The 26,231-nt window shown below is 35.0% G+C and overlaps 1 protein-coding gene across 9 annotated transcripts in view; it reads left to right on the top strand.

The window, feature by feature from the left end:
* Positions 1 to 26,231, top strand: part of CCDC73 (coiled-coil domain containing 73) — a 74,562-nt gene that overhangs the window by 19,787 nt on the left and 28,544 nt on the right. For 7 of the 9 annotated variants that reach the window (XM_061356610.1, XM_061356608.1, XM_061356607.1 and 4 more), the window contains exons 2-8: positions 3,180 to 3,326; positions 12,133 to 12,204; positions 13,804 to 13,875; positions 14,696 to 14,731; positions 15,504 to 15,578; positions 17,572 to 17,610; positions 23,419 to 23,554. In XM_061356610.1, coding sequence (XP_061212594.1) covers positions 3,180 to 3,326; positions 12,133 to 12,204; positions 13,804 to 13,875; positions 14,696 to 14,731; positions 15,504 to 15,578; positions 17,572 to 17,610; positions 23,419 to 23,554 — 577 coding nt within the window. Of the gene's footprint in view, positions 1 to 3,179; positions 3,327 to 12,132; positions 12,205 to 13,803; positions 13,876 to 14,695; positions 14,732 to 15,490; positions 15,579 to 17,571; positions 17,611 to 23,418; positions 23,555 to 26,231 lie in introns of those variants that run through there. The other 2 variants (XM_061356611.1, XM_061356612.1) reach the window with 2 other exon arrangements.

The following is a 26,231-nucleotide window of genomic DNA, read 5'->3' as shown; positions in this document are numbered from 1 at the left end:
GTCATTTGTGATACTGGCAAAATCTTACAGCCTCATTTATCCCTGTACATGATTGATAACACCATGGGTTAAATGGAGAAAGCTTTGCTTCCATTAAAGGATCATCATGAATGAAGACCTCCCACTTAAAAGTCAGGCATGATGAGAAGACAAGAGACTATCTACAGGTCAAATTAAATAACTTAAATAATTTAAGTGGAATGACAGTGTAATTTGTTCATTCTGTGTTATTACCCTGACCCCTATCAGGCTTATAGGCTAACTTACTTTCTAGTGTAGAGTATTTAAGATGTAATTTTTAATAAGTGCTTTTCTAGATATAAAGCCCTTTATGGCACTTAAAATTGTGTTAAAATGGATTTTTTTAATGTGCTTTTTAAAAAGTAATTTTTGTTCTTATTTTGTTAATCATAAAACAAGTAATAGGAAATCAAGTGTAGTAATTGCTTGAAAATAGGAACTTCAATATTTAACTTTTAGAATGTTATTTCATGTATGCTCTAGGATTGTTTTTTAATTACTTTACAGGTATTCTGATAAATACCTGTTAAAATAAAAATACGTCTGGGAATATCTTTGATTACACAAAAAAAATTGGCATTTTCTATATCAAAGGACGTTTATTAGTTATCATACATCTTTACAATAGCTCTAGGCATTTGTATTTATGTGTGATATTGAAAGTAGGCATTTTATCAGTATGGTAGATGTTTGAAAATATTATGTAACTTTATTATTCCATTTTATATATTTTTGTTTCCAGTTAAGCATAGTACAAACTATTTGGCAGGTAACTAAGTTCTTTGATCTCTCTGTGGTGGAAGAGATGACATAGGTGTCTTGCACTCAACTGTGAGGAGGGCGAGAGGGAGCACGTGTAACATGCAGTGTACCTTGAAGTTTTCAGCAGTAGGCTGTGAAGCATTTTGCTGCAGTCTTGGAAAAAAACAGTCTGAGTACAAATTGCCCGTGAGAAAATGATACTTTCATGGTGAAGGGATGGGTGAAGAATCAATGAACTTCACTCAGAAAAGCCCTTATCCTTACTCACTGCATTATGGAGGTGAAGTCTTGTTTGCCAAGTGCTCCTGCTGAGATCAGTGAGTTGAGAGGATGGATGCCTGAGGCTCATTTTCTTCCATTCTTTAGAGTATAGCATCAGTTTAAAAATATTACCCTGAGAAAATAATTCTTGGATTGCTTCTGTGCTAGGAAGGGAAATCTCAAGCCCTAGTGTGGGCTGGTTAATGCATACTTCTGCTGGTTGACTTGAAGAGAAACTTTCATAACTGAAGTACACTCCTTCAAGAGCACCTGCCTTTGTAGGATGAATCCCAGAGTTAGACCATCCTTTTTCTGTGTCATGTGTTTTTTCCTCTTATTAATACAGGCTATTGGGATTCTCCATTTGGTAACAGTACTGTCTTGTAGAAATTCATCACTGTAGAATCCCCCTGACTCTGAACCTCTAAAGTCAGCTCACAGCTATAGAATCTGAGCATGTATCATGTTTTAACATCATAGTTGCAAAATCTTACCCTTCAGGTCATAATATAGCATAATTAAAAGTCAAATCAAATAGCCTTGTGGATGTTCTATTGTGCATAATGCTAGCGTTTTTAATAGTGTTGTAGCTATGATCATCTCCCAATACTTTATATGATATCAAAAGTTTTGTTTGTAGTAGTGCCTCATGAATTAGTAGTACAACATTTATCAGTAAGGAGACAATCTTGACAACTTCTGTGAAAGTAATATATTTTAATGTGCTTGTGGGGGGGGTTGTCTGACTACATAAATTCAAAATATTTTTGCTAAACCAAAAAGTGTGTGTTTGGTTTTTTTAATTATAATGCTTTACTTTAAAACAAACCACACCAAATATTTAGGCCTGTGTCTAAAATACCTAAATTGTGTCTAAAATGTATGCAGGTTGATTGCACAATACCTGATTCATTTTGACACATTGACATCAGATTTGTTGCCTGAAGTGGTACAAGTTTGCATATTGTTCTTACTAACTTTTATTTGCTGCCTCTTCAGAAGTCCTTCGAACATTCATGTTTTGACACTGACAAAAGAACTTTGATAAATATTTCACATTGAACAGTTCAGAATTAGTCATGTTTTAAAATGGAAGACAAAATTGAGCCTGTTTTGCCTGTTTTTAGCAAATCCATTATTTCAGTAACTAGAATAACTTTCGTGGTAGGGCAGCTAAGAAAGGAATCAATCTATTATCCATGAGCAAGCAGCTTAAATTAGATCTGTGTTAGGGTTTTATTTAGACAATAGCAGAAAAAGTGGGGAGCCCTGATTTGTGGTTGTTATGGCCCCATGACACAGACAGGTCACTCTTATTCCTGCAGGTGATCCTTCCTAAGGGTTCTGCGGCAGTGGCCAGGTCAGCCATAACTCGTGTGGGCTACCCCTATCTCTTTAATTCTTAGTCCAGAAGCACCCATGGGGTGTCTGAAGGAAAGGATAATGTTATGTGTTCCAGTGGACTGGTGCAAATCCAGTCTTAAATATTAAAAATTACCTGGGAAGTACAGATTATGATGTACTTACATATGATGTAATTTACATATATGATGTACATAAAAATGACATATGTACAGGTGTGATCTTTTTGTAAATCAAATGCTAAGTGTTGTAATGATTTCTCTCATTAACAAACGTGCTTTGTACCTACAGAGACACATGGGTCTTATGTTAGCATAACTCCCTGCTTGACAACAGTTGATTTAGCTAGCTTAGACTACAACATTTTGATACTTGAGCTTGTGGGAACAGAAACAAAAGTTTTCTTGCTAAAATTCAGAGGCAGAAGCTACATATATTACCTTTAGTTAATAATTTCAAACCAGTCAGAAGGTCGTCTTTAAAATTGAGCCTGTCTTGTGATTTTTGAAACCTTGAAGGTAGGTAGTTACATTTTCATGGTCTGATGTGTTAGTTGCAGTACTTTCATGCTGGTGTAGGGCAGCAGCTCTGGAAAAAAAGCCCTGTACTGCTTCCTTTTTCCTGATAATCTCAGTCAATATTGTTCATTGTGTCATGGCTGTAAGTAGTAGCTTTACTTCTCACAGAAAGAATTTGCTTCTATACTTGCAAGTTTTGCAGTTTGACTATTCTCTTAAACTGAGGAGGAAATACACATTTTATTTATTTTGCAGAAACAAGTTCAAAGAATGGATGGAGACTTTGAAACACAGGCACTTGACTCTACTCTTCAAAGTCCATCAGAGACATTACTTTCCATTCAGCTGTTAGACTTTAAATCAAGTTTATTTGAGGCAGTAGAAGAGCTGCGTATAAGAAGGGTAAATGTTTATATTGTTTTTTAGTGATTTTTTTTTCTTTTTCCTTATTTCTGCCTCCCTGTAATCATATAAAATGCTGTGTAAGCTAAGCTTCATGCTATATTCAAGTTATTCATTGACCAGGGATTTGTTTAACAATGTCATGGATTTAGGCAGGGTCTGTTTTAAAAATGTCTCTGTAGACAGCACGAAGTATGGGAATGAATTAGCCTGTCCTGTAGTAATGTCCAAAATTGCTATAGTTCATCACCAGCCTATTGATAAAAGTGATCTACATAGCATTTTTGTATTTCTCTGTAGTTCATCTCTTTAAGAGTAGCCATTGATATGAAAAGGAAAGAAAGAGAATCCAAGCCATTGCCAGTTTCCTAAGTCTCATTTCATAGATTGATTTACCATTTGACAGAAAAGCAGTAATTTTGACTGACTTTTGTCTGTTTACTTGTGCTTTTCATAATTAGCCAAGAGGGCAAAGAGCTACTGTGATAACCAAATCCACTTTATTTCACCATTTTTAAATCGCTGAACTATTAAGCTCGAGCCCTACATACTGAGTATTGGGGTGTGTATGTGTGTTGTGGTTTGTTTTTGAAATATCAGTTGAATGATCTCATACAAAGGTAAAATTGTTTCTGCAGTGTTGAAGGCAGCTATATTTTCCTGTAGTTTTTTCAGTTGTATGTACGTAAACATTTGTTTCTGTTTCTCCCCTTCCTTAGTATTTCTTAACTATTGTATTATTTTAAAGACCTAGAGTATATATTTCTGCATCTGATGAATTTGACTATTCAAAAGATGTGTATGATTACTTTTAATATATTAGTATTGGTGACAAGCTTGATTTATGCTTATTTTTACCTAAGTTCAATGCTATAATCCTCTCTTTAAAAACTGCAAACAGAAGAATGACTGCCATTAAAAGAAAAAAATCCAAGAAAAAAAATCTCCATGATCCTCGTTTGTTGGTGCTGTATTGCTGAAATTCATCATGGTCTCATCCGTAGGCTTTTGTTACAATGGTAATGTTTAGACCAGTCTAACTATTTTTTCTATTAAGAAGTAAAGACTGAAGAATTTAACTTTTATAATAATAATTGGATTATATTTTCCCTGTAAGATCTGTTAGCAGAATTCCATTTACACTGTTAACTTCACTTTGCATTTTTAATGCACTTGTTCAGAGCCTAAAATCTTTATGAAGTGACATGGAGTTTAATCTTTTGTGATTTTTTTTTTTCTTTTTGCTTTAGTTTGTCTGTTTTGTCTGTTATACTACAAGAGTAAGTGACTGTGATTTTTATACAAGGTTGCCTCTGAAGGGTGAGCAATTTTTTGGCATAAAGATATTTTAGTTTTGAAATTGGTGCTCATGCCGAGAGTCAGTTCTACAGTTAAGACATGACCCTACATTTCTATAACATTTATACCTACCTTTGCCCTCAGAAATGTACATATCTACATTTACCTGTTTGTAGCTAGAAATGTAAGTAAAAAGAATAATATTAAGCATTTTGCAGCTAGTCAATTTGAAATCTTAAAGTATCCCTGAATGCATTTGTACTTGCTTTGCTTTAACAATCAGTTCAGGGCTTCTTGCTTAATGTGGTTGAAATTTGGAATACAAAACATGCATATTTTGAAGAAACAAGGGTTACAGAATACTATGGCTATGCCTAGTGCTTTTCAAAAACAGATACAAAATTATCTCCTGATTTTAGCTATGAATCTCTTACAGATTGAGCCAACATGAAATTATTCTGTAAATCTGTAAATTTATAAATTTACTGGGGAAAAAAGCGCACAGACTAAACTACAGAGAATTACAGTACTCATCTCGCACTGTGGTAATTTTTCCATGGTCAAGAATGAGACATTCCAAATGTGTCATCTGCTGTGGCAGAAAGTGAAGTAAAAGTTCTGCTGGTTTCTTAAGAATTCTGCTGGTTCTTTTCCCTGTTGCTGGTGAGGCTCACAGGACAAGCAATAGCCTGCTGGAGGCAGTAGAGCCAGCAGAGTGGATTTTACTCTCGGTTTTGTCTTTGACCTGTGGCTTGACCTTAGATGAGATATTTTACCTCTGTTTGCATCTGTTTTTCTTCCCATTGTTGGTCTTGCTTGTCATGTAGACAGGAGTCTCTTCAGGACAGGAACTATCAAGTATTCTAAGTTTTAATAAACTGCCTTGCATGGTTGGTAGTACTGCAGTATAAATTCTAATTAATAAAAATAAATTTGAAGCTAAAATTATCTGTGCAAATCTAGACAGATAAAAACTAAACTCTTAAAACAACTAAATGTTAAAATTTTTTGAGACTTGATACAATCCATGCTTAATACCATAAGGTACTATCTTAGAGACTTTGCTTTTCTGAATATGCTTTTAAATAAATGCATTGAGTTACTTCAGAGCATCTACCTGGTTTTTGCTTTTCTGGGTTAAGCACATAACTGTAGTTAAACTCTTAAATTAATGTATAGGAGTTGCTCATAAGAAGTGACTGTTCTGTTATTTTACAGATGAAATCCCAGTTAATAGTGGCTGTGCATCTGTATTCTGGAGAACACATTGCTTAACATACTACATACAGCTTCACTTCTTTTGGCTGTTCATAGAGTCTGTGTTCTTTATATGTATTGACTTTATATGTGTGTAATTAAAAGCTACAAAACATGATATTACTATTCCCCTATCCCCCCCTTCCCCCTTCCTTCCACCCCAGGATTACTTCACAGTCCAATAATTTGAAGGTCCTTCTATTTTTTTTGCCCGCTTTGCTTTCCCCCTACTCAAGTAACAGTGAGCCCAGCGATTCTTTTGTGGTGGATCCATCCACTTTATTCCAAAGTCTGCCAGCTTTGCTCTGCTGTCAGCTGAGTTCATTTTGCTGAGTAATAAGACATGATCCTTTTCGTAAAGGATAAATATAATTGATTTAGAAAGTATAAAACTGCAGCATAAGTAAGACAAATTGAAGTCTTTAATGCTTTCTGAAGTACAATGCACGTAGGACACTTGATATTAGATGTAAGGATAATCTTTACAAGGACAAGAAAGCACAAATATTGTGTATCAAAATATTTTCTTTCTTGTTCTAGATAGAAAAAGTACCCACAACATCCTTAGCTAGAAAAGCATGTAACCATAAAAAATCAAGGAAATTCTCCCTATTCCCATAGATGTGTGTTCTGGGGATATGGGTGCTTTTAGTAGTTGTTGAACCAATGAAGGTGTTGATTATCTGAACACAGGAAAGATAAATCTTAGTATTTTTTTTTATTTCTTATATTTTTTTTTTTTTACATTTTACTGATGTTTTTCTTTGGTGCAAAGGATAAGTTTGTGACCTGTTCCCATACCTGGAAACAAGTACTGGAGTTTTTTTGTTTCTCAAGTACAACAAACCGTTGAGGCTCTTTCTGGTGTTAACCTGGGACATCACAAAGTCTGGCTAGTATTACAGATTCTGTCATTTGTGTCTTGACTTTATTAGACGCCCTTCTGTTTACTAAAAATTGCAGGAAGTAAATTTTGCTCTTTGCTCTTTGGGCAGTTATGATACAGCTATAACTCTTTCAACTAAAATACTGTTTAAGAAACATTTTCCAGCTCTCAAATTTTCTCTCATGTCTCCCAAGGTAAGAAAATACCACTATATTGTGTTAACAAATATTGGCGTTGCAAAGGGTATTGAGTTTACTCATACAAACATGTTCTATGTTCAAACAAATACTCTAACACAGGATTCTTTAATATTTCCTTTTAGAAGCATGGAACTCTCACCATATTTTGTAAATTTAAGCCAAATTTGACTTGTTGTTCCTGGTAGTTATCATCCTACTGTTTATGGTCAAGCACTATGTAAAACTTCTTCCCTCCTTGAGCCAGAGGACTATGTTGACATAGCAGGTGGTATTAGTCAGCCACCAAAATGGGGACGAGATAGATACCCGATTTGCCAGGGAAATTCCTACCTGTGTTCACAGCACAGGAATGTGGGGTTTCAGGACTGTTGTGGACAGGAATATTTTTTGAAGGCTAGCTGTTCCTATCAGTTTGCTGTTATTGACCCTCATCTCCTCCTCTGCCGCTAATACTCTTTCTCTCTCTTTTCCCTCTTTTTCCTAATTTCTGTCATGTTCTGTCTGCTGCCTTCTGTTTTGGTATGGATTGGATCTCTTTTTTTGTGCTTACCCACTTGCATGTTGATGGCCAATGAGTAGTCACTCATGTCTGTTGCCTTGATGCAGACATTATGGCTTTCACAACACCGCACCTTGAATTTGTTCTGGTTGCTGTTCTCAGAAGCTGTAGCTCACCTTAGTGCAGCAGAGCTTTGTGTGCCATTCCTTTCAGATAGGTCTGAGCAAGTTTATCTCCATTCCTCTTACTCTACCTTTGCTATGCCTTTGGCTATTCTAATCCAAGTTCTTCAGCACAGTGGCTTATTTCTAGGTTTTTATAGACAGACAGAGGTCATGAAGGAGCTTTGCTCACCCTTAGCTGCTCTCTACCATTCCCAAAATGTACTTCTGCCTTCTGGCAGCTGTGAAGGGGTTTGCACTGCACACTGTAGTGCCATACAGCTTGTTGTAGCTTGGGTATTCTGAGGTAGTCTGTGCAAGAATGGAAGACATGCACATAACTCTGCAGAGCGAACTCATTGATTTAGCAGTGTTTCACAGGTAAGATGAACTAGAGATCAGTATTGAGATGAAAATGGAAAGTTGCAGCTTAGTATTTGGAAATGTCACCTGGGCCCCAAAGGCAAACTGCTTTTTGAATAGGAAGTTGATGAAATTATAAGCTTAGTTATCAGGAGCAAAGCAGAATGACTTGATTTGAATGGCCATATTGTTTGTGATATATCTAGACATAAAAAGCCCCAGAAATGTTACAATAGATCTAAAACTAAACCTTGTTGAAGGTGTGTTCTGCAGAAGAACTACCTTCAGATATGTGGAATAGCAGAAGAGTTAAAAAGAACACTAGAGGGATCTACTGTAGCTGTATAGACAGCTCTGTGGAAACAGTGATCTCTAGTGACCAAAACCATGAGACTGAAAACCTGAAACTTGCATAAGCAATTGAAACTTGCATAAGGGATTGAAACTTGCATAAATGAAGATTTTATTTATTTAATTAATTACAATGAAAAAGACTTTAAGTTACTTTTTTAATGTTTTAATACTGTATTTTTAAATATTTTAATACTGTATTTTGAAGTTTCTGTTCCTGAGGAGGACAATTACAACTTCAGAAATTAAGGCAGAAGTATTTTCTAGAAATAAAGTGGATGGTAGAGAAAAAAAATATTTTAGTGAGGGGTTTTTTTTGTTGGTTTTTCTTTTTTTATTGCAAGAAACAATTCTAGGTGTTGAGAATGGTGAAGAGCTTAATTTGAATTTCTTAAATGATAAGAGTAAAAAGAGGAAATGGGGGGGGGAGAAACAATGATAAAATAACACAAAATAGACATGTGGGTGGTTTTTGTTTGTTACCTAGAATCTGGCCAACAGGACACCACTAACACAGGCTGCAGGGAATCAACAAAAAATCCTAATGGTTTAATACCTGGATTTTCTGCCTAAGTGTAACTTACGGTACGTTTTAGCAAAACAAAACAAACAAGGAAAGCTGAACATGAAAAAATAAATAAGTATGGGGATATAAGAGACTAAGCAGTACTGAGGTTTATGGATCTCATGACTGTGATGTATGCAACGTTCTTATTCAAGTCAGTAAGCAGTGTGCTAGCTTAACATCTGTGTTGGCAAATAAAGTGGGTTTTGATTAGGAATGGATTACTTGAAGTTGGATAAAGAGCATGATACGTATCGGTGCAATCATCTTAGTAGACCACATGTATAAATTTAAGGAATATATTTTGATAGGTGAGATTTATTTTAATACAGAGCAATTGCAGCTTATGCAGTGGAATCAAGGACAAAGCAATGAAAGATTTCCAAAGGAAAATAAATGATTGGTAGAGAAACAGAAACGTGTACTTCTGAAACAGGAAAGCTTTTGAGAATAAATCCCAAATATGTGGTTGCTAAAGGTTTTGGTTAGCTATCATTACCATTAAGATCCAGAAATGTTGTATCAGGAACTAAAGTTAGAATAAAGCTGTTACATTTGTTTTATCCCTTTAACATTTGTCTTGGGATCAAAACTGAAGAAGGATATCCGTGGTCCACTAAAAGTTGTGCTGGTACAAAGGGTATTCTGATTGCAGCATGAAACAATCAGAAACTGTAGTTTCTGTTGAGTACCGTTTGATTGACCTGCATGAGAAATTGGATGTGCAATTTTGTAGGAGGTAGATTATGAGTTTGAAAAAGACAATAAAAGTACCTAACAGCAGCTTTGGCTGCTTGGACATGAGCCAGCTGTACTCTGTTCCTGAATCTGTTCAGGGTCAAGAATCGAGGAGGCTTGACCAATCCACAGCCCATCTTGTAAAACTACAGCCTGAAGCAAACACTTTAAAGAGAGCTTGACACTCTAAAGGTTATAACGAGTAAATAAACCATCAAATTACTCCTCTTTTATTGTTATGGTAGTTTTTTTGGGTTTTTTTTTTTATGGGAACACTTAAATCCATGTAGTTCTAAGGCACCCAATAAAAAAATAACACTTTCAAGCTTCTGTGGGTTTTTTTGATACTTCATCAAACTTACAGACACAGTATTACTCTCCAAAGTTAACAAAGATGTTTTTGTCTTATTAAACTGTTGGTGAAAAAAAGTGCTGCACACAAGTTTTCAATTCAAAATGGGTGAACTATAAATGTTCTTTGAAAGAAGTAAAAATGATGCATAAGGTTTACAATTATTAGCCGATTTCACATGAGAATATTTGAATCATGTAATTGTCATCTTCAGGTTAAGCATTTATGATGATTATTTTTTCAGCAGGAGTTTATATATACACTTTTTTGATGGCTTCCAGATTTTCCTTTATAATTTGGGAGTAAGTTGGAGAAGTGTTGTTCAGTTAGAAGTTCTGGTGCTTACCCTCTTCAGCATTCAAAGCAAAGGGCTTGCTTAAAATGGAATTTAAAGCAGCTTTCAAACTTGTATTGTTGTATTTTAGTTTAATTTAAAGTGTTTTGTATGGATGCAGGAGTTCATTTTAAATGCCTTAAATTTTAACACGCTATTTCTTGGAGCAGTTGTAAAATTGAAGTCTGTGAGGCATATTTTTCAATTCCACAAGCAACTCTTGAAATACTTAGGAGTAGCCTCCTGTGTTACTTCTACCCACAGATGTGCCTGTAAACTACCTGTTAATCAAAGAAGTCAGTTTTGACCCTAAAATCTATAAAAGATGTCAAAAACCTTTTTTCAATCACCTTTGGATATATGTTGCGATTTTATTTCTGTTGATAATACAGCGGGACTGTGAATCAATTGTTGTATTAGGTGAGAAGGGGTTGCGAGGTATTCTTTGAAACAGTTTTGCACAAACTGTTGTAGCATTGTAGATATCCTTGAATCAAAAACTTGAAATGATCACTTGTGTTGTGTCCATCTTACCTTAAGGTGGTCACTTCTTCAAGGTGACCATCAGTGTGCAGAGAAAAGGCATGAAATGAGCCTTTTGATGCTGGGAGCAATACATAAGTGTCTCTCTCTAGGTCTTTAAGGGGTATTAATTATTCTGACTGTACACAGTAACAGAACAGGGGTGAATTGCTTCAATTCAGGGGTGAATATCCATCAAGAGCGTGAATAATGACTGATAGGGAAACGTGTTCCTCCTTTCTTGTGTATTACATTTGTAAAGGAAGGCCAGTACTCATAATAAAAAAAAAAAAATAAAGGGAAGCTGATTCCAGTTAGGAAAGTTTGAATAATACCAGCATGTTTCAGGAAAATTCCCATAAATTTTTAGCAACTGTGATTATCAGCAGGTAAGTCTCACTTATTATCACAGTAATAGTTTCATTTTTGACAAAGCGCTCCTGCATTGCAGGAGATGTAGCACACCTTCCTGTTTCTAGTGCATCTTGCGGATTGTGAAGAAAACTTCAGACTTTAGTAACATTCTTCTTCAGATTTCCTGGTAGCTCATCTCATAAAAGTACACGCTGATTATCCATGACTTCTGTTTAGCTTCTTACTTTCATCTGGTAGGTCGGGAGGCTTTTTGGCACAGAAGGCTCTGATAAATAATAATTCCATATTAACAGAAGTAATTGCTGATGGAGGATTTTCAATTGTCCTGGGAGATGTCAATAAAACATAAAGATTCAAATGCTTTGAGTTGAATAATTAAGATGTCCCAAAAATTCTCTGACTCATTAACAATGACTGTGTATCTTTGACTAACAATGGATTCTTGAAGGCCTTATTGCAGCTTACTGAATTTGTCTTCAACTCAGTATTTTGGCCTGGTTCATCAGAATATTCAGTCCTTTTTTTTAACTGTGAAATCCAGTCTGGTATATTCCCTTTGAGTTTGGTTTTGTTGTAAGAAGCAGAAGAGAATATATATGAAGAGGGAGCTATTAAGGGGGCTATAATCCTCGTTTCTAATCTTCTGTTATGCATTTCAGTCTAAGTTTAAATTTATTGATTCTGCAAATTTTCTGACCAGAACAGCGGAACTTACCTGCTATTTGGCTACATCCAGAGTGCTTTTGTTTCCTTTTTTCCTTTTTTGCTGTGTGGTGGGTAGGCACGTACTGTTCTAGGTACTGGACTGTAAGGGAAGAAGACTATGAATATACAACTTATGTTGTTGTTTGATTTGCTGGTGCTGTCTTATGTAAATTTGTGTTGTTTTGTTTTTTTTAACTAGGAAACAGAAATTAATTATGAAGATCAAATAAGTAAAATTGTTGTAGAGAAACAGGAACTTGAGTGGCAGAAGGTAACTTCCCTGTATGATTATTGTGTTTTAACTGCTGGGATTTAATTTCAATATAATATTACTATGTATTGTGATTTGGTACAATTCGCCTTTTTAAAGCTGTGGTCATTTCTCATTGTAGATTGCTAGCCAATAGTTTATTTTCTAGCCATGAACTTTTGTAGCTTTTATATGGATTTGGATTGTGCCCAGCCTAGAAATCCAATTAATTAAAGAGTACCATCATAATATTTGGCATGACTGGAAGTCTTCACTCAAAAGGCGTATAAATATTGAAGCAATAAGACATTTAGCTTAACATGAGGCCTGTTGACATGTCGGTGTGGGGAAAGCTACGCCACAGCTTCTCTGTATTATGCTTCGCTTTGACAAGTGCAAGTACCAGTGCAGCTGTACAAACAACTTCACTTGCAATGTTTTGGAGGTGACAATTCTTCAAAAAAAATACTTCAAATAAACTTGTGTGCTAGAGATTCTCAAAAGAGGTTTGTCAACCTTTAAGCACTCAAAATGAAGTTTTCAGTAAAATAATCTAACATTCTTCCTAGGGTTAGTGCTTCTAAGGTTATGCTTGCATAGGAAATCCATTCCCTTCTCTCATACAATCAAACCTATGACCCCTGTCACTAGGTCACAAGATAAAAGTCTTTACTCTGTATATTTTATGATCACAGAAAAAACAATAATTTCAGCTCTATCCTTGATCTTCGGATATTTAGCATCTTGGTAGTAAAGGAAGGCTTTGTCATCTTGGAGTTCAGCCTAACCATCTTAAATTAATAATCCAAACTGCCTTTTTTTTTTTTTTCCCCTCTCTGAAAGATATATATGTGCTCACAGAAACAGGAAACATTCTGTATATTTGTATAAGCATCAGGGCTTTCAATTTGTAGCCCTTCTTTGCTTGTTTTTTGTTTGTTTTTTTTTTTTTTTTTTTAACCTGGCATTGCAATTCTTGATAATCTGGTTCTGATTTACATTCATTCTGAGACCTTAACAGCAGTTTAGCTCACCATTAATAAAAAGATGGGACTTCCAGGCAGTTGAGTGAACTCTGGTTTTCTGCACTTTGCATTTAACATTGGCACATGGCAAACCTAATGCTGTCTTGAGATGGCAGTGGGTGTTAAATTGCTTATGCAGGTTGATAGGATGGGTAAGAGTCACTTATGGAAATCCTGGCAACAAGAGAGCTGAATTCCAGAGGTGAGAAGAGTTACCTGTTGTGAACACCTAATGTGTGTGAACACATTAGGTGTGTTTCTCACCTAATTTAATTCCTCCAATTTCCTTTAACTTAAATGCATATGACATGCACATGTGAATATATTCACATGTATGTGCATGTTGTATATGCATGTATATATATAAAACTATAAGCTATAAAACAGTAGGGAAGCTGCTACCAAAAAGATGATTACCAGTTAACAAATGTCTCTTTTTAGTCTTCAGGCTTTTTAATCAATCACGTCTTTCTAAAAATATTTAACAAGGAATCAGATTGGTTTGGGTTGTTTGGTTGTTTTTTTTTTCTTGAAAACCCATATGTATGATTAGCTGTAAGATATTTAAACCTCATTTGTTACTTTGCATGAGCAGGAAACACTGCAACATCAGATGGACACATTGCAGCAACAAAACAAAGAAGCTATGGCAGTTCTTAAAAAACAGGTAGCAAAATAAGGCCTTCTGACTTTGACAGTGAGAATTTTAAAATGGTCGCTTAACAGCAAGTTATTAGTTGGTATTAAAATATTTTTGTGTTGTATATAAAATGTTAGAATGCACAGCTTAAAGAAATCAGGTCTTTTTCTTTCTTCCAGACATAGTATAATGCCTGTATTTTGACAGTTTGTCCCAGTATATTGCTCTTCCTGGGAGAGAAAGAGCGCCCACTTCCTCAAATGGCATGTCCTCTGCAAGGTTAGATTCATAAAGCACAGTGAAAGATCTGCCACATAACTTTGTTCAACATTTGAAAGTGTTTCAGTCTTTCAAGTTGGGGTTGTGGGTTTTTTCTGCATAATATATAATCAACAAATTTGAGTGCTGAAATAACTTGCAGAGAACAGTCATAGGAACTGAAACTGTTCTGCATGGTGATGAAGAGTTTCACTAATGCTGCATCACAATCATATCCCGCTAAAAAAGAAACAGGCAAGCAATTAGCTTTTTTTCTTTCTTGAAAAAATAATTTGTGACTCACAAGCTTGTTGTTTGTGACTCTATAGTTACTGTAGTTAAAGGGAGAAAAAAACCCAACAAAACCGGAAATACACTATGCATGGTAATATAAGTATATTGTCTTTTCAAGTTGCATGAGTAAAATTAATCCCATGTGCTGTATTGATTTGTTGTTTCTTCCTTTCTTTCATGGTGGTTTCTTGGTTGGTGGTTTTGGGGTGTTTTTTTTTTTTGTGTGTGTGTGTGTGTATTTTTTTGTGTTTGTTTTTTTTTTTTTTTAATTTTTAATATGCTGCTGACAACCAAGTTACAGGCAAGGATGATGGCCATGGAAGAAGAAAAGGTACTCTGTTAAATTATTTGGTAAATGATAATGCCATATAACTGACTGAATGTGTTCTAAGTATAAGCTAAGTATATTAGAGTTAAATTATTTTTCTTGCTAATGCCTTAGCAAAAGATATTTTTTATAACCTGTTACACTTGTTTTTTTGTTTATAACCTGTAGAATTTCAATTACTTGTGAAATGTCACTCATCTTGATTGCTGTCAAAGTTTCTCACCTAATTTAATTCCTCCAATTTCCTTTAACTTATATGCATATGACATGCACATGTGAATATATTCACGTGTATGTGCATGTTGTATATGCATGTATATATATAAAACTATAAAATATGCTTACATGTATTTAGTAATTCTAGTGGTAGCAGATTACAGTTCAATCTTTGTGGACTGGAAAAGCTGAGGAAGTTGTTTCTATGAAGACCCTGCTACATTGGATAAGAAAATGGATTTATCTAATGCTTTTCTTGTTGTTTAGTATCTTTGTTCTCAAGTAACTTCTTAATTCTGCCTTTGTCAGGCTTGTCTCTCCCAGAAAAGAGTATTTTTAAACTTCTGACTAGTCATAAGTGGTGAATAAACAGAATTGTGTTTTCACTTTGCTTTTTATTGTGATAGAAATTTAATTATTTGAATTTTCACCTGTTTTCGTCAATTAATTGTTCTGTTGTAGTAGAGTAGTGCTTTGTTTTGTAACATTTTTGTTGAGAAATTCTCATTGTAAATATACTTATTCCACCCAAATCCTGAAGTACAGCTTTTGTTGAAAGGGAAAATATCAACTTGCTGTAGAAACAAAAGAAAAAGAAATCGATGGACTGAAAGAAGCATTAAAAGCTTTACAGGTAATCTGTTAGTTTTGGTAAATAACTTTCCTTGGTATGCAAGTGTTTTGGTTTTAGCTTTTCCACTGGTAAGAAAATAGTTATTTTTAAGAAGGCCTTCAAGGCCTTCTCATTTAATCTTTCTAGTACATGTACACCGTATTTTCTGAGTTTCTCTTCTATTCTTCAGTACCAAGACTACTTTAAGTTAGCTTTTCACCTCAAGTTCTTTTCCTCCAGAAGAACCACAGACTCAATAGAAACCCAAATAGGGTGTGAAATGTACCTTCTTTTCATTTCCATAGTCTTCCTCTTTCTGCTCTTTTCACCTTCTCACCTGTCTTGAAACTTGGGTTTTGGACACCTAAGCAAGTATTCACACTGGGCCTTCTGCTAACAGCACTACCTGTGGTTTTTTTATTATTTCATCTCAGTAGGAAGTTTCTATATTTACCACTTAATACTTGGCTTTCCAATACCTGTATGTCAGGAAAATGATCAAATGAATGCACAATTTATTCTTGTGCTGTGTATTGTTATTTCTGTACTGAATTTTGTATCATCACATAATGTTGGAGCAGCTGTGGATGTGATTCACAGTTACTTGGAATAAAGGAAGACATAGGGACATAGCTGGTATGTGGTTCTCTTTTAAAGACCAAGCAGATGTGTTGAAAATGGATTAAAAGAGTAGAACTCAACACAAAAGAGAATTAGCATTGCAGTGCATTTCCAGATTTCAGGTATTGCCAGCAGCTTATTATTTTTCTACCCAAAACTGAGTGGCATAATAGTTAATTCTATTGAAATCAAAATGTTTATAATGGATTATTACCCATGACTTTGAAATATGTTCAGTTCTTATTAACATTCTCTTAGAATAGGATGCATTTACTTGGTTTGGTATCAGACTGTTTAGTTAACAGTGAAAGTGAGCAAAAGAAATTTATTGCCTTGGCTGGCCTTCTGTGCCATAGCTGTGAGGATTTTGGTGCCTTGTTCAAACCTTGGTATAACACAGATGAATATCCCTCCATGGTTTGCTGAGCATATGTAGACAGCAAGAGTAATGAAAGATTCCACTGGCCTTTACTTTGTAAAATAAAATAGAAATTGAAAGAAAAATTAATCTCAACATGAAATGGTTAATGTTCACAAATCAAATATTAGCGTAACAGTATAGCTCAGGTCTAGGAAATTCTGCTGTGCCTTGAGGAAGCAAGAGGTCACAATGAACCTGTGGACCCAGAAAAATCAGCCTAAAATAGGAGTGAGTAATCTCATATTTGGTTCTGAGAGTCAGAATTCTACCTTAAAATGATTGTTGTCTAGACCTTTTCCAGAAATATTTTCTGTATAAGATTTACACATACCGGGTTCTTTGACATTTCTCTTGTTTTCTTTGACATTGTCAGTGTTTCTATAAACATTCTAAGAGATACAGAGACTAAATCTGTTGTGAACTTAAGTATTATGCAAGTCAAGATTCTCTGATTTCAAAAGTGTATTAAAAATAGTGTTAATGACTTCAAATGTCCATCTTTTAACAATCTTGGATGCTTTAATATGTCTTTATATGCCACCATTCAGAACATCTACCTAGACCTTTTTTTTTTTTTTTTAAATCCCAACAGGGAACATCCTTGTATTCTTCTAGACTTTCATTTCTCTCTCTTTCTTCTCTATTTCTAAGGGTCCTGTTTGCAGACTGTGGTCCATTTACACATTATTTTTATGATACATGTCAGAAAACACAAGGATTTATGCATTTTTCAAAATTGTAGTAACAAATCAGTGTAAAGTGCTTTAACATGATTTATATATTAAAATGAAATTATGAATTAAAAACTACACTAGTTTTTATTATTAGATTCACTTTGCAAAAAACAGTATTACTGTATTGACTAGGCAATAAATGTAATTAAATCCTAGGTATGCGAATACATAAATATGCAGGTTGTTGTAAGAAAATATTTAACTACAATTCAGTGAATACCTACCTTTTGTTTTACAGATTTCAAAATACACTTTGCAAAAGAAACTGAATGAAATGGTAAGAAATTAATAAAAGTTTTAAAAAAAAGGTATAGCTTTTATGAAAAGAGAATGTCTGCTTAGAGTATCATGCAAGTACTAACCATCTCTAATACTTAAATAATGTGTGATAATTATTACAAATAACCAAAAGAGGCAATATTAGCTTTGAATCTGAAAAACTTTCAAATCCAGTCTTTTTTTTTTTTTAAGGTTTTCATAATGTGGCAGCTGCTGTTTAACGTGCAGAATTTTTTCTCACTGGATTAAAGTGTACTCTTGGTACATTTGGTCTCTTTATAGGTTAGAGTGAAGATTTTTTTCAGACTGTGATTTGAATAATGTAATTATATTATCCTTATGCTTATAGAATCTAGCATATTCGACTGAAAGAAGTCCTGGAGAATTCTAAGCAGGTTTCTTTTTTTAAGAAAACCTGATGTTTTTCCTCTCACACTTTTCACTCCTTAGAATTACTTCTTAACAACAGTTCCACTGAACAGTTTAGATTTCATCCAGTTTAGCTTACTCCCTTTGACACAGAGAATAAATTCATGTAGAGTGACAGCACAGTCACTCTGAACCCTGTTGTGTGTTTCAGGAAGTAAAAGAGTGAGCTGCAGAAACATTGCTAAGCTTGATTGAATAAATGCTATGAAAATTCTGCTGCTGCTCAACTGGAAAGAATAAAGATAATATTGTCAGACCATTACAAACTGTGATTTTAATTAAGAAGCTCAAAAAACTAGGGTCCAGTTTAGCTTTAAGTACCATGACATTTGTACTGAAAGTCATCTTCAACGCTACAGTGGTTTTACACAAAATATGGTGAAATTGAATAATGTGCCCTCTGACCTGGGAGATAAGGCTACAAGTTAAAGATCAAAGGCAACATAAAATGTGTTTTGTCTTACTTCACTTTTAACTTGTATTTATTCTTAAAATACATCTGGTAAAAAAATGTGTTTAAAGTATACGAATTATTGAACTTACATTTAGGTCATTTCATATTGCCTTTCTTTCCTAACTTGCAAGCTCAGTCTTCCATATAAATGAGAATATTTAAATCACTACACCTTTTCTATAAGCTGGAAATGTATCTACGCTGCTTGAACAAATATCTTTCCTTCTTATGTTAATAGATTTTATGTTTAATAAACTTTTTGCTATTTGAAAATGTTGAAATCCTTGAAGTAGAATGATACAAACAATGGTTATTAAAAATACTATTCAGTGGGGGACAAGATACTAGAAATTGTATTTTGCATGTACACGAAACCTAACATGTATGGCCATATTTATAGGAGATGTTCTGATATGAAATGATGAAAACAGAAAAACACAGGGTAAACAGAAGCGAATTCTTTCCTACAACCCTACACAGTAGCAGGCTAATACAGTTTTAGACCAAAGCCAAATCCCGTCAGCTTTACTGCCTGTGCAGTTGCACTGAAATAAATGTATATTCTAGGGATCAAGGTAGTAGTAACCCATGTAGACTGTCTTAGTTATCACAAATGGCAAAATGCTTAGAAGTAAAATGGATGAAATTCCAAACCGTGCATTTATCTGAGACCCATTTCTATTTCAATTTTAAATTTGTTAAAGATAGATTAGACCATGCCCTGGCTAGTGTTTTGAAAGTAAGCAGATGTGCTGTTTAGTTTGTATCTTGCACCTTAGAAACCCTGCCAGTCAATAAAAAAGCCTTTTTATGTGCTGGGAAATCCTGTTCTTTAGTATATGCAATGTTAATATTTTGCATGTACACCATACTGTAGCATGCTATTCCGTTAAGTTTATGGGAAAATTGTAGTGCTGATACAGTTCTTAGGATAGATACTAGAATTGGAAATAGTGGAAGGTTTTGTTTCGTATTGAAAGACTGTAGAGAGACAAAGAAATAGAGGATTTCTTTTACTTCCATCTTTCCTTTGGTTCAACAATGGAAGTGTTGATTATTTTGTGTGGTGGTGTCACTTTGCACCTCACTGGATATGGAGAGTAACACTTGCACAGTCAGGAGGCTGCAGGGTAATTGCTACACATCTAGCTGTCTTGATAGGATATGTTTGAGTGTGGGGTCTGTATTGTATTCTTTTTCTTGCTGCTGGAATAAAGAAATAACTGGATGAAAATCACCATGGTCAGGTCTTGGTTTCCTCCTTCATTAATTTCGTAGCAGGTGATAAAATGTAGAATGCTACAACTCTGAGTGTAGCATCTGTTCATGTGTTCCCTTGTTAACTCGAGTTGTTTGGTCCTGGGCATGTCTGAGAGACTGAGCATTTAGAGTTATTTGTCTTCTGCAGTGCCTAAATCTTAAATATATGTAACTGTGATAAAATATAAAACCCAACAAGAACAGGATTAAGGCTAGTGCTGGCTGATTTAGAGACCAAATCTTGTGTGCAATTCAGAGGAGCAAACGTGGAGTGTGAGATCTCTGTGTAGTCAGTGGGGAGACATCACTGTCTACCAGGTAGTGATTCAGTGCATCAGTATTAATGAGTAATGTAGATGGGGTGACTACCTCTGTGAATGACTAGTAATTTGTTTAGTTACACTTGCTGACTGTGTTGATATTGGTAAACTAAATGTTTGTGAAACCATTTAGCGGAGCTGAAGTCAAGAGATAGGAAACGGTCTAGGTTCGTTGAACTCTAGTGCCCTTCAAAACAGAGGGAAGCTGCATCCAAATAACCCACATTGTTCCCACCAGACAGTCTCCTGAACTGTGCCCAGGAACTGCTGACGTGAGTGCTGCTTGGCACAAGCCAAAATGGGCCGAGGATATTTTAATGGCAGTGTAGGCATTTCCTGAGAGCTTCCTTGCCACCATTTCATTTTCTAATACAGATGTAGTTGCCAAATGACTGAAGAATTAATTACTGCAAAATGTTAAGTAAACGTAATTTTAAAAGTTGGTTTCATTTTAATAATCTAAGGGATGTTATATTTATTTTCTTTCCACATATTTTAGGAATTTGCTTGTAATATACTACGTTACTTAAAAATACAGTGAGGGGGCAGTGATGCAGTATAAATAAAAGTAAGTATTTTAAAGTAGAAAAATGGTGGGAACTAAAGCAACTATTGTGAAAAAAAATTTATGTTGAAGATTTAAACTTGGTAACCCTTTGCATAGTTTTCACATGATCTTGGCCTAGGACTCCATGCCATTACCTCTCCTTTGTTTCTGTGACACTTTCACCTCCCAATTACCACCTTCTGCTTCACTGAGTAACTCTGACTAGTGACTCAATTTCCAGGGTATCTTTGAGATATGAGCAATTCCCTCTTGGTCTTCCTCCACTCACCTACCTGACCCTGAGCTATTTCTCTGGTCTAGTTCCACCAAGAAATCATTGTACCTCAACAAACCATATGGCCACAATCAATTCCACTCCCCATCCCAGCTTATCTTTATTACTGGTGGAGGGCAGGGCAATAATTCCTGTTCTTGCAGTATCAGACGTCAGGAAGAACAACCAACATTCTCTGGGTCTTACTCCAGCTCCGGGGTCATCCCCTCCCTATCCTGCAGTGTCTCCTGATATTTCTTGATTGGCTTCCATAGAAGAATGTTTTAAGACCTCTTCACTGTGAATGGAAGAATCACATACTCAGGCTTTTATTTTACTGTGCACTAAGTCTGGAGAGCAGCTTGCCATCAAAAATCATATTTAGGCAAGTGCTGAACCCTTAATAAAACTCTTGAGGATATAGCAGGCCAGTTCCTTTTCTCACTGGAAAGAGCCCTGGGAAATAACAAAGCATATTTCTACTTTCCTAGTGAGGAGGAGGAGCTAAGACTGTTTTGCTGACTTTAAAAAAGGAATTGGGAGAGCAATAAGAAAAATTCATATAAAAGAAAGCTCTTTGGGTGCCAAATTAGTGATGCCTTCTTGTTCATTGATCTCTAAGAATAAATAGACCTGAATGACTATCAGGAAACAGAAATGTAATTTTTAATTTTGATATTTTATTTTTTTTGGTCATAAAATCCACATCCTAGCTTTAGTAAGGATAGTTCTTCAGCTGTTAACTTATGGTTAGGAAAAAGCCAAAGTACATGAACATTCACAACCTGTATCCCTTGCAATGATTCTGTAAGTGGTGGTGTTTCTTTATCAGTGCTTCCATTATGACTTTCTGTTTGCTGCAGTGTGTTTAATTTCATACCTTATAAAACATGAGAAATTTGTATTGTATATCCTGTTTTGCTAGCCTTATGTTGGTCATTTCTTTTGATTACTATCACCTTTTATTATCGTCTGATGCTTGGACATGTATTACATTTGTTACTCTATGGAAATGGAGCCTTATATAAGCCAGACACTGGGCCACATTCATTCCTGTGTAACTTGAATTTACAGATATTTGCTGTGTTGCTTTGCTGTAGATTAGAAATAGATAAGATGTCTACATAAATGGATATCTTTTTTGAGGAGTTAATTTAACCCACTCTCTTCGGAGAAAACTTAAATTGACCAAATATACCTACAAAGCTATTAACAGAAATACAGTATAAAGAGGAACACAAATATATATTGAAGGAAGGAAAACAAATAACTTTCTTAAAAAAAAAAATAAATCGATAGTATGTGTCAGTATAGTTTCCTGTGAATATCTATTTTCAATCACCCCCTCACAAAGTGTGAAATTGGTAAAATTCATGGAACTTAAATACATTTTGGTTAATTACTTTAAGGTATTCATTACAGTAAGATACTACTTAGGCCAGGATGTTAACAGAAGTAAAAATAAAGTGTTAGATGCTTTGAAAAGTAAGCATCTAACTTACTACAGATACAGAATCATAAAGTAGAAGTAAATTTGTAATATTTCAAGATACTACAACTGCAGTTGATACTGAGGAATTACTAATTACTCATTAAAAGGTTACCTGTACTTTTATAGGAAGCTTGGAGTATTATTCTGTATTAGTTTCACTAATCTAAATGAAGGTCATCAGTACTCTTTGGAAGTAGTTGATGCACTTCTGTTCTTTAGCAAGTATGTTGAAATTCTTTTATTTAGATGCATCAAACACACATATTCTGTCGTAATTGTTAAAAACTACGGTTTTAAAACTGTAAGAGGAAGACAGTGCTTTTCCTATTGGCTTTACAAAGAAGACTGAACGCTGTTTGCATAATAGCTTGTGTTGTGTACCAGGAGACAGTAGACGTCTATAAGCCTTATTTTCATGATGCATAGACTAGCACTGTTGCCGAAGTTTAAGGAGCTCCTACTCATACCTGTCTGCAGCCACTTACTCATTTCCACCCTGTGCTTCTCTCTGAAGGTGTGGGGGCAGTGGGTTCTGGCAGCTGTGATTTTTTTAGCTGTGACCCAAAAGCATGGTATGTTTTGTAGAATACTACGGTAGGGACATACAAGCAGCTAGGACAATAAGGTACAAACATGTAGAGCTGAAGCTGCAGATACAGATTTTGAATATAGATTCAAAACTATATTGTTTTGAATCTTCAGCCAAAGATATAGGCAGGTACTGCCTCAGTCTGAATAGCAGATGTGAGGTGGGGGCTGTATTAAACTGCATGGGCATCCTTCATCAAAGGAATGTGAGAATGTAATGCTGTACTTCATGGTAGTGCAGGAGTAGGCATTAGCATGTTAGGCTAGGGGTGGAGGAAATAACATGTTTAAGCCACATAACAGGAAAACTTGAAATTGGGATTTGAAAACAGTTAATACAGTTCTGCAAACATTTACATGAAAGTCTAAAGAATGCATGAATATATGTTAAAGTACTTTTTTGATAATCATTAAGTAGGTGCTCCATTTATGTTTCTAACAGGATCAAAAATTACAGATGCACTTAACAACAAAAGAGCAACATCGTAAGAAACTGAATGAAGTTGAAAAGTGTTATGCTGCAATTGCATGTCAGTTTGGAATCATAAAAGGTGTTCACGGAAAACTGGAGCACAATGGTATGTATGTCCTCAGTGTCCTCCAGCATTTGTTTTCTTTGCTGTATATTGATGACAATGAGTTGTAGATGCCTGGCAGTTTAGAAAAACAGTAGCTATATCTCATGCCAAGCATCAAATATTAAACTGACTATTACTGGATCTCAGTACTGGATCAGGGTTTTTTTATTATGACAGAGCCAAGTTTAGCAGCAGAGGCCCTGTACCTGTTCTGCTCTTTGCTGGTACAGTGCTACCACTATGTGTGGTCACATAATAAATTATATTGACGAATTGATTTGTGTTCAAAACAACAAAGCAGCGCATCAGCTCCCTGTTACTATTCAGCATAATCAACTTAAACAGTTGTACCAGCACAAATGAGGGGGTGAAAGTAAAGAAATTAGCAAGTAGGGGAAAATGAATGCTTTTTAAAGTAGCTTTAAGGTTGGGAAATGGACAGAGAACATTAATGAAATAATTAAAATTATTTTCTTGTATAAAAAATATAAAATCTTAAAACCAGTTCAGTAAATAAATAGGGTGATATGAAGAGTTTTGTGTTGATATTGTTACGTAGATACTGACTACATGGCAGTTTAAGTCTTATAAATCTTTATCATATCCTTGTCACTGTATTGAAACATAAAATTATCTGTGAGCCTGCTAACACACGTAGATATTATTCCACATACTTTTGTTATATGGATATATAACTTTTATCTGCAAAATAATAAAGCTGATAACCTCAAGTAATAAAAATGCCTCATTTTAAAAAGTTTTGTACCTATTAATTTGAGAGAGAAATCCTTGTTTCTTACAACAAAATGATAAATTTCTATGCAAACATCACAGTCTATGTATAGAATATGAACTTGTGTATTTGTTTGTGTGCCTGAGGTTTTCATTCATGTAAACAGGACATAAATAAAAAGAAGTTTTTGTTTTTAAGGAAAGGGAGCAGCAGTTGTATAACTCAAACCAAGCAAAAACCCAAACCAACAAACTTTTCAAATACCAAAGCTTGTAAGTTTGGGGGTTGTTTTTCAGCCTGAAACCAAATAGTTTTTGTTTATTAGTTTAGTTTGCTTTTTTAGCTTTAGTTTGAATAAACTGGTAATGTGTTTGATGTGTATTTGTGATATTTCAGTACCTCAAGTTACTTTTTGTATTTTTATAGGCTAATATTTAATATTAAAGTAAGAGAAAACACTGCTGTGTTTTCCTTTTATATATACTGGACAGGGCTTTTCTCTTATGTCAGATACACAAAAGTCTTTTTGCAATTTCGTGGAAAAATAACATTTATTCTCAGTATTTACACTATTTGAACCATACGTAAATGCTTTTTTGCCATATTTCTACTTATATTTATCAGTAATTGCAAAATGAACCTGTAAAAAAAAGATTTAAATGTTACTGTTTCTGTTCAAGAAGCCAATCCGTTCACCAGTTTGCTTCTATGACAACTATTTTTGTGTCTTTTAATGCAGAGATAATGCAATTTGCACTGCAGTATGTAAGATGTGCAATGGGCTTAGTAGGTAGCTTCTAAATTCCGAGCAAGGAGCTGTGGTCAGTGGAAAAGTCAGGCAGGAAGTATCCCAGCCATTGTGTATGCAAATTGTTTAAGTTTATAAGGTGGTGTTTTATCTGCTTTATTAAAGCAGTATGTAGGAAAACAAGACAGTGTAAAATTGATGTGCTGTAGTGCTACTATATAGGAAAAATACCACCATTTATAATAAATCTAAACCTGTGTCTAACCAATGTCTATAAGCGCCATTAGTATTTTAAAGCTAGAGAATCAACACATGACTCCTGTGGAAAGATAGGAGAGAGTTTTTTCCAGTATCTGTCTGCTTGATTTAATTTTTTTTCCCTTCATTGTATCAGATATTTGTTACATTCTTAAATGTTTTCATTTGTTAAGCACATATTCTTATATCAACCTGCAAAATTGCTTATTGTACTGTAAGGCTGTTGTCCACTGTTCCCCAGGATGCTTACCATCTTTAACAGAAAAGTCTTTATGAGTGTGGTGGAGTGTCTTGGGTTCTTGTACTTCACATCTATTTCTGTGCCAAAAGCTTTTTGAATAAATAAAGAAAAAAAGATTAGGAGGAATCAAGGATGAAGAGGAATCAGGGAATAGCAAAGGCTGAAGAGACCTCAGAGGATCAAAATCCTAAAAGTACAGGGAGCAGTGAATATCTTCAGCTTTTAATTATGAAACTTCAAGCAATTTCCCAGAGATACCTTCGCCTGTATAGAATCATAGAATAGTTAGGGTTGGAAAGGACCTTAAGATCATCCAGTTTCTGTCCCCCTGCCATTAGCAGGAACACCTCACACTAAACCATGCCACTCAAGGCTCTATCCAGCCTGGCCTTGAACACCGCCAGGGATGGAGCATTCACTTTCCTAGACAACCCATTCCAGTGCCTCACCACCCTTACAGTAAAGAACTTCTTCTTTATATCCTATCTAAACTTCCCCTGTTTGAGTTTTAACTCATTACCCCTTGTCCTATCACTATAGTCCCTAGTGATGAGTCCCTCTGCAGCATAAAGTCCAAGAGAGAATTGCCTTCCCTGTCAAAAGGGCCAGAGATGGTTCTTAGAGTTTTCCTCTCCATTATCCTCTGCTGATAGCTGTCTTCTGTGTCCTGTATGCATATAACTGTACATCTGTTAGT

This window comes from Neopsephotus bourkii, unplaced genomic scaffold, assembly GCF_033783945.1.
Source record: "Neopsephotus bourkii isolate Nb327-2 ecotype Australia unplaced genomic scaffold, CSIRO-AGI_Nbou_v1 NB_860, whole genome shotgun sequence".
Taxonomy (NCBI): domain Eukaryota; kingdom Metazoa; phylum Chordata; class Aves; order Psittaciformes; family Psittacidae; genus Neopsephotus; species Neopsephotus bourkii.
Note: the sequence above shows the minus strand (reverse complement) of the source record. Positions and strands in the feature narration are given on the sequence as shown.